Source organism: Anastrepha ludens, chromosome 4, assembly GCF_028408465.1.
Source record: "Anastrepha ludens isolate Willacy chromosome 4, idAnaLude1.1, whole genome shotgun sequence".
NCBI lineage: Eukaryota > Metazoa > Arthropoda > Insecta > Diptera > Tephritidae > Anastrepha > Anastrepha ludens.
Window position 1 is genome coordinate 57,419,195 of NC_071500.1, and position 12,960 is coordinate 57,432,154.

At 37.5% G+C, this 12,960-nt stretch overlaps 1 protein-coding gene across 4 annotated transcripts in view; it reads right to left on the reverse strand.

The window, feature by feature from the left end:
• LOC128862470 (voltage-dependent calcium channel subunit alpha-2/delta-3) overlaps positions 1-12,789 on the reverse strand; it is a 67,338-nt gene extending 54,549 nt beyond the window's left edge. For 3 of the 4 annotated variants that reach the window (XM_054101119.1, XM_054101118.1, XM_054101121.1), the window contains exons 1-5: positions 12,310-12,789; positions 12,155-12,236; positions 7,126-7,230; positions 6,750-7,017; positions 4,113-4,504 (exon numbers count right to left, since the gene is read on the reverse strand). In XM_054101119.1, coding sequence (XP_053957094.1) covers positions 4,113-4,504; positions 6,750-7,017; positions 7,126-7,230; positions 12,155-12,236; positions 12,310-12,416 — 954 coding nt within the window. In that variant the 5' untranslated portion in view covers positions 12,417-12,789. The remainder of the gene's footprint in view (positions 1-4,112; positions 4,505-6,749; positions 7,018-7,125; positions 7,231-12,154; positions 12,237-12,309) is intronic. The other variant, XM_054101120.1, reaches the window with a different exon arrangement.
• Positions 12,790-12,960: the final 171 nt, after the last annotated feature.

Genomic DNA, 12,960 nt, shown 5'->3' on the forward strand with positions numbered 1-12,960 from the left:
GCGTATGCCGATGATATCGACATCGGCGATTGTTACCGCGTTGTTAGTTCTGCCTTCTCCAAACGGGATAAAGAGGCAAAGCGAATAGGTCTGATGGTGAACGAGGACAAAACGAAGTACCTCCTGGCATCAAACAAACAGTCGGCGCACTCGCGTATCGGCACCCACATCACTGTTGACAGTTAGGATTTCGAGGTTGTAAAGGACTTCGCATACTTAGGAACCAGCATTAACACCGATAACAACGTCAACCTCGAAATCCAACGTATAGTCTCTCTTGCAAACAAGTGATACTTTGGACTAAGTAAGCAATTGAGTAGTAAAGTCCTCTCTCGACGAACAAAACTAACACTCTACAAGACTCTCATCATGCCCGTCCTAACGTATGGCGCAGAAGCTTGGACGATGACAACATCCGATGAAGCGACGCTTGGAGTGTTTGAGAGAAAGATTCTGCGATAGATTTTTGGACCTTTGCACGTTGGAAACGGCGAATATCGCAGGCGATGGAACGATGAGCTGTATGAGCTTTACGACGACATAGACATAGCGCAACGAATAAAGATCCAGCGGCTACGTTGGCTGGGTCATGTCGTCCGAATGGGTACAAACGCTCCGGCTCTGAAAGTATTCGATGCGGTACCAGTTCTTGGTAGTAGAGGAAGATGAAGGCCTCCTCTGCATTGGAAAGATCAGGTGGAGAAGGACTTGGCTTTACTTGGTGCGTCCAATTGGCGCCGGTTAGCACGAGAAAGAAACAACTGGCGCGCTTTGTTGAACTCGGCCAAAATCGCGTAAGCGGTTATCGCGCCAATTAAGAAGAAGAAGAATACTTTCTGGAAATAGTCCACTTTCTTCATCGGAGAACATAACAGTGTCCCAATCAGTTTCCCATTGCACGTGCTTTTGAGCGAAGTCTAAACGCATTTGTCTGTGATGCGTTCTCAATACAGACTTGCACACCGATTTTTTTCCAGTTTACGTAATCTGTGTTGCGATGTGCCTGGTTGCCACTGGAAGACCCAGCTTCTTTTTTATTTGAGTCGAGTATTATTTATTTGAGTTTAAAAAACTTTTCGTGGTTTTTAATTTGGTTTATTTAGCTGTTTGTCAGTTTTTTATTGCCTTCGGTAAGCTTCCTCAAGCCTTAATTTTTTCGTTTAAAAAAAAAAGAGCGCACAACCAAAAATAAGTACACCGCTTTTTTTTAATATGTTTGAATTAAACGAAAAATTTTGCATTACAAGGAGCTCGGATCTCACACGGTTGAAGTTTTTCAAAACTACAAATTTTCTACAAATAACACCGTAGAGCAAAACCTAAAATTTAAAAACACGCGAAGAAATCAATATACGATAACTTGCAAAACTAGAAGCCAAATGTAGAAAAACTGTGATTGTAGATTTTCTCTCTGACCTCAGGTTTTTCTAAAAGGGCTTTGAAAATTAAAGGACTAATAAAAATTATTAAAATAATTCAGTGGAATGTAGAATAATAATATTGATATCAAATTAAAAAACACAAGCACCAATAGGTATTAAAAACGTCCTTTTAAACATTATGCTTGAATACTCTTGAAAATTTCCAATACTTATGTTTGAAAACAATATATGTGAAGGACTAATAGGTACACTACCACACACTTGAATTTCGTCTTTCTTACTTTATTGCAATGTAACCTCTTCTAACGGACACCTCGCTTGAACGGACATTTTTTTCTATATCTAATCTTATGTATCGGAAGAAGTTACCCCCCTTCGAGTGGACCTCTCTATTGGACGAACAAAAGCTGGCTGACGATGAGTGACCGCCCACGAGAGGTTTCGCTGTAATTTGGGATTACAAATTGTAATATTTCTCTGTACAACAAACATATAAGATAAAGAGTTTTCCAATAACACGTGTTATCTATCGCTATCGAGAGATGATTAACGATTTTTTATGGCCGGAATTGGATTTTATTGATCTGGACAACGTTTATTTTCAACAAGACGGCGTTACGGGCCACACAAGCAACGAAAACATTGATCTTTTACGGGAAAAGTTTCCGGACCGTGTTATCTCTCGAAGAGGTGATCACAATTGACCACCGAGATCTTGTGATTTAACACCTTGTGACTTTGAATATCAAAATAACAAATTTACTATCAGAGTATTTGAAGGGTATAAGGATGCCATTTAAAATGCATTTTATTAGTTGTTAATTTTATAGCAGATTTTTTACGAAGAATGTATGCGTTCGCTCACAGCGACCAGCAATATTCGGAAATCATGTGTCCCAGAAAGCTGGTTTTCATCACCGCGTTGACATGGCGGAAATGTATCATATTGTATTTTAAGGGGCATAATCTCTTTTCGTAATAGGCGTCAATCAAATTGCGGGCAAGTTCCTTGAAATTTTCAGCAAACACCTTATGCTCTAATAATATAGCATCTAATAATTGTGGTCCCCTGAAAAATACATAAAAATTAATAAAAACCTAAGTTTCACTATCGCACCACCTCGCGGCGGTGATCTTAGCGCCGTTTAGTTTTGGGAAAATTATTTTTAAAATAGTTATTTTAATTATAATTAGTGGCTTCCACATCATGACGCGTCAATAGCGCGAATAAGGTTTCGTATTAGTTCTAAGCGAAAGTATTACTTTCATGGAAGGAACTGTGGTCGGTGCCACCGCTGCGAAGTGCATAAGTTACCCGAGTCTACCATTTGTGGTTGGTGTAGTGTGATTCACTGCCGTCGACGTCCTTTTTTAAGCCGTTAGTATTTAGTATATTTTAAATCGCAGTACACTGTCTAACAATGAGTAGATATCGTATTTTATTATTTATATAATTTTCTTCTTATTGTAATTTTCGGTTGAAACCGTATTATAAATAATAGGAACTCATTGAAATCCGTTCCCATTATTTAAAAGCACTCGTTTGAGACTAATAACCGATGAATTCCCATTGAACGGGAATACATTTGTGGTCTACGATGGCAAACGTTTTCTCCTATTAGCCGCTTATACTCGTATTATGCCAGTTTCGTTATCGACGGCAAAAAATTCATAGAGCGCGTACGCATTCTTATGTCTCCATGTACTGAAGATCTGGTAACACTAGTCGCCACAACGAAGTATCTAATGATTGCTGGGCTTAATTCACAACGAACCATTCGTATAATTGATTATGTATTTTATTGCGCGCACTACCATATACCGCATCCCAACGTTATGTTTCAGCGCGTCGAAAAAATAGCACCACTATACGTAGTGCTCAGGGCGACGCATCCAAATCACTGGGTGTAGGGTATAGGTTTCGGGTTTTGATTTTCGATTTGAGTAAACCGCTGTAGTAGCAGACACAAACAGCTTCGAGCGCGCTCCATAGCTTAGGCGGAAAGTTGATTACAAAATATTTCTCGTAACACTACTTACAAATAAGCCACAAACTACGCAAAACTTATTTCGATTTGGGCACTGCATTTTTGGGTTTTTTTCGTTGATACGATTCCGACAACGAAATACTTGACGGTAGTGCCAGTGGGATCGGTATTTTGACCGTAAAAGATTTATTTTGGGTTCAAGAAGTCCCCCATGGGGTTAGTCTTCCTTCTCATAAAAAAAGTAACCAATGACATAAGGGCCATATATGGCATCATATGGTCAATTTGTTCTTTTAGAGCGTACACATGATTCCATAACAACTATTTCAGTACCTCATCAACTTTTTCAGTATCGGCCATATTGCTTTTATCCTTATTTAATAAAGTTAGTATTGCGAAATTCGAGGATGTGGTAGTGTACATATTAGTTCTTTACATGCATGTTTTTCAAATATCCAAGGATAACGTTTTATCAGATCGTTTTAAATAAATATTCGTCCTCGAACACCAAAAACTTTATTTGTTTGCATTAATCACATCCTTGAAACTTCAAAGGCTCTTTTAAAAAAAATGCTGAAGCCAGAGAAAAAACTATGAACGCAGATTTAGTACATTTGGCCCTTAGTTTTGTGACTATATTGATTTCTTATGTATAAAATTCACTGTTGCACGGTGTAATAAATTATAGAAAGAAAACAATTGGGGAAAAAGTACTTAAGTTAAATTGTAATAAAAACTATACTTGAACTAGCGTGTCCTCAAAACATTTGACGGCCGGCTCTACTGTTTTGCCAAAGGTGAAGATGTTCACAAAGTCATTGGTACCCAATGTATCGAGTATTGTATTTACAACCTTCTTTGCGATATCTAGCCTCTGTCCTTTCATAGAGCCAGAACTGTCCAATAGTATGATGATGTCCTTGGGACTTGTCGCTGCCTCCATATACCATGAACGCAGTCGGCAATCATACAAATCGACTGGTTTAGCTTTCCACTTGGCTGCCGGAAATTGGCGCATGAAACCGGTCGAGCTGCCATAAAATTGCCATGACAATGTTGGATCGTTTTTGTAATTATCACGAAATATTTGATCTAAATTCTCCGACCACTGAATGCCTTTGATGACATCCTTGGCTGTTGCAGCCAAATTGAATGAGTGTGTTTTTGTTTATTTTTTGTAAATTTATAAATTTTCCATATTCATTTGGTGATGTAGTATTGTTGAATTTTTGTTGTCGATGAAAATTATATCGATTTGTGTGTTGTTATTTGTTGTTTTTGGAAGAAAAATGTAGGTTCACATTAGATTTGATTTTCCACTTTAAAATAGTTACTTATACAAAAATTAAAAATATCACTTAAATGAGTAGATGAAGTAGATGTTATGTGCTAAACTCGTGTGTGAATCATTCAGCGGTTTCTATTTAAAGTAAAGAGCTTATCGTCTGCTCGTCTTCTTATTGAACCTCTTTTTTTTATGTGACTATAACTAGAAATATCTTATAAAGCTGATGCTTTATTAATCTGGATTTTCCAACACGGAGTGGCTTGTCTCTTTTCTCTAGCAGACATGACTTCGTAGGGATTTTCGTGCGCCAATCGTGGACGTTGTCGCAATATCATCTCAAATGTCGCCTCATCAGATAGTGCCACCATTTAAGCGTATGAGCCTCGCTACATGCATATAGAACGGACTATAATTAGAGACCGAGAGGTTTAACAGCGTAATTGTTTACACAGTCTAACTGATAAAAGTGATCCCCAATTGAATATTAATATTCACTTTTGATATTGGTATTATTGCCAGTTAGCAAACCGGGCAGAATCTTAAAGTAGTGTGGTCCTGTGGCAAAATTTATGGACCTATTTCCGAAAGTAACTCGTATGTTTTATGTTCCATGTAGCAACGGGATTGGCCAAAAATATCAAAAGAGCTAAATTGTGGCTCGAAAATGCTTAAATTTTTTATCGAAATGAATTTGGACTTTACTCGATCCTTTATTAAAAGTTTTTTTTCAAGTTTGCTACTCTCACAATCTATTTGAGCTCCTTATATCTATAATATATAATTGGCGCTTACACCCTTTATTGGGTTTTGGCCGAGCTCCCACTCATATTTGTGTATTTGCTGTTTTCCCACAAATGGTAGGTCCCTACAGTTATGAGGAGTCACTTCATGGCATGAATGCACTCGGAGGTTTGCCATTGCCTGTTCAGGGGCGACCGCTATTAGAAACAATTTTTCCACGATTTGATGTTTCATGCCCGGAGGTTCAAGCCTGGGCACTTCCGAAAGGTAGTCACGCACCAACCCATTCAACTACGACCGCCGCCATTTGAGCTCCTTTGTCAAGCAAAATTAATGAAATAAGAGTGTCTTAGGAGCAAACAGCTATTTGAACAATCGAGTTCGTGGTTTGCATGATCGTAGAGAGGCCAATGCCCTCCGTAAACATCAGTTTAGTAGACTTATGAAGTGATTCAAAGTGTCATTCGAATACAAGGATGGAAACAGCATTGTAGTCAACAAATAGCTAATAGAGCTATGGAGCAATAAAATAACGGATTTTTTAGCTAAAAGTTGTAACTTTGGACTTTGAAATCTGAAACAGGATACACAATTAACTCAGAACTTTCGGCCTAATACTATGAAATGAAACCCGCCACCATCCAGAATGTTCTAGCAATTTAGATTCACATGGGCATGGGAATTTATTCCATCGATAATTGGAACTTTTATGCTTGACAAAAAATCAAACAAATGTTAATTTTATTTTCAAATGTTTACAAAGCAACCACTAAATGATTCATTAAAACTTGAAGCAAAGTTAAAGAATTAATGCAGTGAGGAAATATGTTTTCAATTCTGACAAGCTTATGAATATTTCAAGCGATTGGTTTTTTTACTCGTATTACAACAATTTGCTTTTTATAAATCAACTATTCGTATTCCAAGTAGTAGCGCATTACTCAATCAAAATGGTAATTCAATAACAACGTTCGTACGAGCAGGCTTGGACTTGACTCAACTTTGGCCAGAATCATTTACGCAGTCACTTTAGTGCATATAAAAGCATTTCAAGCATACATGTAAATATTAGTATAACAGGCGTTAAGGTACTGCGGGGGCACGAAATGTGTCTGCGCAAGATTTCCTGACGAAATTCTTTGCATTTCCAAGTGTGCTTTCCCAAATACAGCACGTACATTAGAGCAAGCGTTGTATTTCAAAAAGCTTCAATGGTGCGATGGGTGAATGAGAATACTTCTTATGCTTATTATGTTTTTTTATATGTAATGTGTGTGCTCAAATAATAAAAAATGAATGAAGATACAACTTTAAAACTCAAACTCAAAATATTGCTAGAGAAAATCAAACCTCGATCGAAAACATTTAGGGGCACATGCACTGAACTGACGCTCAGATTGACTGGCGTATTGAAAAATTCAGCTTTCGGTGTTAGAACAATCTCTTTGGGCGGTACAAAAATGTGTGGTTCGCCCATATCGTCCAGCTCGCGCGGTGCGGGTGTTGGTATAGGATCATCGGGTTCTCTCATATCTTTGGCGTTATAATAAGAGAAAAACTGATCTTCCTTCTCGTTCTGATGTGACAGTGCAGTATTTTCTGCCGTATCCATTATGCGCTTAAAATATTAACAATATTATGTTAACGTTGTTTCAAAATATACTTACATATGTGTACATGCATATACAAATATTTTTTTTAATTAATTGACTATTTTATTTCTTACTCGAACTGCGCTTATTTTCAAATCCATCATCATTTTTACATCGTGCGCCATGTTTTCAACAATTTTGGCCCCAGATCGCGAAACCACTTGTGCTTCTTTGAAACTCTTTTCGTAAATTTAAACAATAAATAGTAAAAGAAAATTTTATTATAAATATTACAAATAGTGTCGAAAAGTAATATTAATATTCATATTTTTGCGAATAATTTTAGCAATATACTTAACCTTTTGCCTACAAAGCAAGTATACCTCCTTTTTTCCAAAAGAAAAAGGGCATAAATTAACGGATTTCAATTTTCTTCTTTATTTATTAAAAATACATGTATTCAATATTTCTTTTCTGTGTTAGAAAATTGAAAAACCCCAGCAAAGCTCAGTTCTTCCCCACTTGGCTGCATATGTAGCTTCCGACCACCCTCTTTTCTGCTACTAAGAGAGTATCTAATATTTATACATAGCCAATATTAGGCAAACTAAAACGTCCTGACCATTTTTCGACAAATGTTTAAAGTGAGACATATCTCACGATGTAAACATTGCAACAGGGCAAACTATAGGGCTGTTCAAAGGTGACAAAAAGTTACTTGAAAACGTGCTGTTTATGGACCCAATTAGGTATCAAAAGCAACAGTAAAGAGGTGGCCCCAATGACTTCCTTCTGATAATATGGAACAGGGAGTTGAGCGATTAGCCCGGTGTAAATGAAGCGTAACACAGTACCTGTTCACACCAGGTACCTTGCATCTCTCACTTCAAGACCGCAGTGTGTGATAAGGAATGGCTTCCTACAAAAAGTGACCCTGTTTTTATATATACGTTGGTTAGGCTTACAGCCGCTAGGCTAGCTTCTAGTATCGGAACCCGAGGAGACAGACTTTGACACTCTCGTCGTGACTACAACTGAGCGCTAAATCCTAAGGCAATGAGGATTGACCTCCCGGTCCATGAGCAGATTTCCCACATCACTTAAACACAACATCTGCTGGTCTTCTTCTTTTATAAACCCTCCTCTGCGGTTTTCCTCTCGTTTTTTTCCAAGAATGCTAAGTCGTATGAAGCAGAATTTGTTGATTAAAGTCTTATGCAGATTTCAAATTTTCTAATCTCTCAAAACAGTGTGTATCAGCACGGAGAAAGCAGCAAGATCACCCTCATTGTGATCGGCGCTGACTAGAACTCTCATTATAGGGCTCTAACAACACTAACACTCGAGATGAGTAACTTCTTGACTTTATTTTAACCTAGCTAATCTAACTATAAGCAACCGTGACAAAATGTCTAATTTTGTCACATCCAGCAGAGAGGCAGCGCTGAATATTATTCTGGTGTCGAGTACCTCCTGGCATGTTTTTCTATTTTCATTTCAACTCTCTTTGAGAGCTCCCACCCGTTATAGGAAATAGGAGGAGAACTGACTGGATAAAATACAAAGCGTCACTGAGAGTTTTACTCGAGCAACACATTTTTTTCGGTACGCTCAACCCAGCTTTAAGAACTTGAGAAGCGATCCCCTATAAGGCAAGGTATGCTTCGCTCAGTGAGCTTGACTCATCGTCTAAATCAGTAAACTTTGTTATCAAAATATGAATATGAAACTCTGCTTTCAAAATGTTGTGTTCTAAAGGAAAAAGGGGACCACCCTGGTGGAAAAGGGAACACAGAAAAATCGTCAATTTAACGAAAAAATGTCCAGAAAATCTTCAAAACAATTGTTAGAAGGGCCTAAGAGAATCCTAGAAAGGCTTCTACGGAATCATTGACGAAAGCTCTTTGGGAAATCGATTACGGTAGATGTTATTGAAAAATCGGATTTCCCAAAATTCAATATTTTTTTCATTTATGAGTATAAGATACCTTGAAAATTGCATTTGATTTGCACCAAAGTTGCATAGAGACCAACACTTCAGAATAGACCCATTACAACAGTATTGGTTCTGTGAACACTACTGTGATAAAGGCGTTTTCGCCTTATACCGCGAGAGGGAACCGAAAATGTAATAAGCGTTAAAAGTTGAGTGCATCGAACTTAAGATGTAGCTTAATGGTAAATATTACTTCAATATTCTCATTTAAAAATTTCCTATCACCTATGAAAATTCTCCGTCAACACAATTTTCCTCGATAATTTTTTGATGACCTATTTGCCTTGGTTAATTTATATAAACTTATGTATGGTACACTAGTAACGCCCGTGGTCGAAATAATAATAACAATAACAATTCTTACACCCTTTACTGAGTGTTTGGCCGAGCTCCTTCTCCGATTTGGAATGTGCGTCTTGATGTTTTTCTAGAAATGGAGGGATCTCCAGTTTTAAGGCGTTTCCTAATGGCAAATTGCTTTGTAAGAGGAGCTTTTTCATGGCAGAAATAGTTTCGGAGGTTCGCCATTGGCTGTCGAAGGGCGACCGCTATTACAAAAAAAGTTTGATGTTTCATGCCCGGACCGCCATAGTGATACAAATTTAGAGTTATTTTATTTTTGAATTTTTTTTACGAAATACGACCCTTGCACCATAGGTCGTTAGCCTGTTTTATAATTAGCGATTCCGAATCATAATCGGACAAAAAATGACTAGTGAGTAAGCTTATTTTGACGTTATATTCTATTTCTATATATACTATTGTGGGCAAAAAGTAAGGTGAATTTATTTGTCAAACTTCGCGAGATTAAAATTTCGCTCTAGTTATTTTTTTTCATGAGTTGGCATCACTGTTAATAACATCTGGGCCAACTTTCATGTGAATGTCATTATATATTTAAGCTTGTGTTTACCAAACGACCAAGAGTGCATTTTTCGATTTTTACAATGTCTGATTTGATTGAGCAGAGAAGTGCCATCAAATTTTGTTTGCGGAATGAAATTTCGGCTGCGGAAACCATGTTGCAGAAGGCATTTGGTGATTCGACCATGTCGCAGAAAAATGTTTATAAGTGGTACAACGACTTCAAAGAGGGTCGAGAACGTGTTGATAACTATGAGCGCTCCGGACGACCATCGACGTCAACAGATGACCAACACGTCAATAAAGTGAAGGAGTTAGTGCTCAAAAATCGTCGGTTGACTGTTAAAGACCTTACTGATATGATCGGAACATCAGAAGGATCTGTGAAAACCATTTTGAAAGACCATTTGGGCCTACGAAAAGTCAAATCTCGTTTGGTACCGAAAACTCTCAATTTCTTGGAAAAAAGTCGTTGCGTTGATGTGTGTGAAACAATGCTTTCAGACTATCAGGACAAGCTCAAATGCATCATTACGGGAGATGAGACTTGGATTTATGCTTACGACCCTGAAACAACCGACCAATCAAGCGAATATCGTGCTAAAGGCGAGGCCAGACCGAAAAGAGCACGTCAAAGTCGTTCAAAAATAAAGGTCATGATGACAGTTTTTTTCGATTTTCGTGGTGTGGTGCACTATGAATTCCTTCCACCTGGCCAAACTGTTAATAAGGAATATTATTTGAGCGTTATGCGTCGTCTAAAAAGACCAGAATTATGGGCCAACAACTCTTGGTTTTTGCATCACGATAATGCACCGTCTCACACTGCACTCGTTCTTCGTGACCATTTCGCCAAAAATTCCACGCATATCGTTCCGCAACCACCGTATTCGTCTGATTTGGCTCCGTGTGACTTCTGGCTATTCCCTAAACTCAAGAGACCACTCCGGGGAACGCGTTTCGAGTCGATTGAGGAGATAAAAGCTGAATCGAAGAAGGTGCTGATGGCTATACCGGAAATGGACTATTTGGCATGTTTCGGGGATTGGAAAAATCGTTGGCATAAGTGTATTTCATCGAGAGGGGATTATTTGGAAGGGGATGAAATTGATTTACAAGAATAAATAAAGATTTTTCATTTTACAACCAAATTCACCTTACTTTTTGCCCACAGTAGTATACTTATATATTCCACTTTTAATTTACTTACACTTGAACATTTTTTTGTTTTTGTATCTGTCTTTTGAATAATGTAACACCTACTGTCGAAAAGACAAGATAGTTGATATTATTAACTTAGTTGGTGAGAAAAGATGGAGCTCCATTTCTTCATGCGCCATTTCGAAAAACCTGTGACCCCAGTACAATAGACGCAGGATTCAGAAACTCCTGGGGACTACATGCCATTCAATTTCCAAACTCGTACCTTTTAACCCCCCTTGCAGAAGCTGTGGGGAGATTGTACGTCCGGGCTTGGCAGAATATTACGGACACTGGGTGCTCCTAAATCCCATCAATATTCTCCATTACATCCACAGCTCTGGCTACCTGAAGATATCTGCCTGTTGTAGGTCTGAAACGGCGCCTTATTGTTACTTGGCAAGTACCAGAGTGGTACTTCAACCAATTCACCTACCTACCTACCTGGTGATGTATGGAAAACAATAAGATGCGTGAATATAACTGCAAAAACACTCCTAGTCCCCATAAGTTTTGTTATGCTTGTAGAAAATATATTTTTGCACGGCCATCCAATTTTGTAAAAATCTTGCAAAATGTTTTTCGTTTATATTTTTTTAAATATTCCGCAAAACTTTTCACGATCCATGGAGACCGAGTGTCCTGTGCAGGATTTCATTTTAAAGCGAATGCCCAAGAATATATTGATTGATAAATGGATTCAGCGGAAAATTTTAATTAAATAATTTTACATTTTTGAAAATTTGTTGTTTTGTGTTATTAGCACTTTTAAAAATAGCAGTAAAAGTTTTGTTTTTTGGTTCTTCTGAATAATTTCGGTTTTGCAAATAGATTTTATTGAATATAAGCCCTCGATATGTGTTTTGTTTAATTGAAAGAAATATCTTAAACCCCTCAAAAGCTCAAGAAACATGTTTGCTTTTGCTCAGGGCAAGCCATCATAAACGACTTAGCATTAAGGACCAATTACATCAGATGGCCCTCGTAGTGGTAATGGCTCGTAAATTCCTAATGGCTTTAGCAAAATGTAATTAACCCATATTCCTCATAGATATTTTTTAGGAAAAATCAATATTTTGTCATGCCTTTACGAGTATGCTCACCTCTTGAACTTCCTTTCTTCTGGTAATGAAGTCACCCAAATGGAAGAGTTCCATGCCCAATTTATCGGCCCAAGAATGTGCACTGAATGCAGGTAGATTAAATATTTGTATTATGACATTGCGAGCTTCTTAAGTATACAAAGAAATAAACTCACAGATTGTAATTGATTTTTTCGCCTGGGACGAAATTGGCACCGTTTGGATATAGTAGAAAGAAACATATTAGCAAATAATACGTCCGCGATATCAAACAGTTCGCCATCTTTTGTTTAACTTTTAATAAATATGTTTACTTTTTTATATATAGCAATTTAGACTATTTATATGTATCCAATAAAAAACACTTTATTCTGACATTCCTTCACTCATTTTTTCACATATGTACCATATGTACATATTACTCGCCCAATTACAATGGAAATATTTCTATGAGGCAACTTTTTCCTTTTTAACACAAAATAAATTTACTATTTAGCAATTAAATATTTAACTTTCTGATAAAATTTCTGTTGAAAAACTTCATGTGTCTACACCGTTTTTCACAAAGTTCGCTTATAACGTCAACACCGATGAGTCCATCACTTAAAAGCTGTGTGTTACAAAAGGAAAAATAGCAGTTACGGCAATTCATCGAGGGTAACTCTTCTAACGCAGTTCAGCGCACGCTCGAACTACAAAGCAGCGTTTGCGCTAAGCGATTGTTTATGTTTTTCTGTCACGTGGCCGGCATAGTGGGAGGCGTAACAAGTGTTTGTTTACTAGATGTGATAATGTTGATGTATGGTCGGCGTTTTATCATGCCTTTC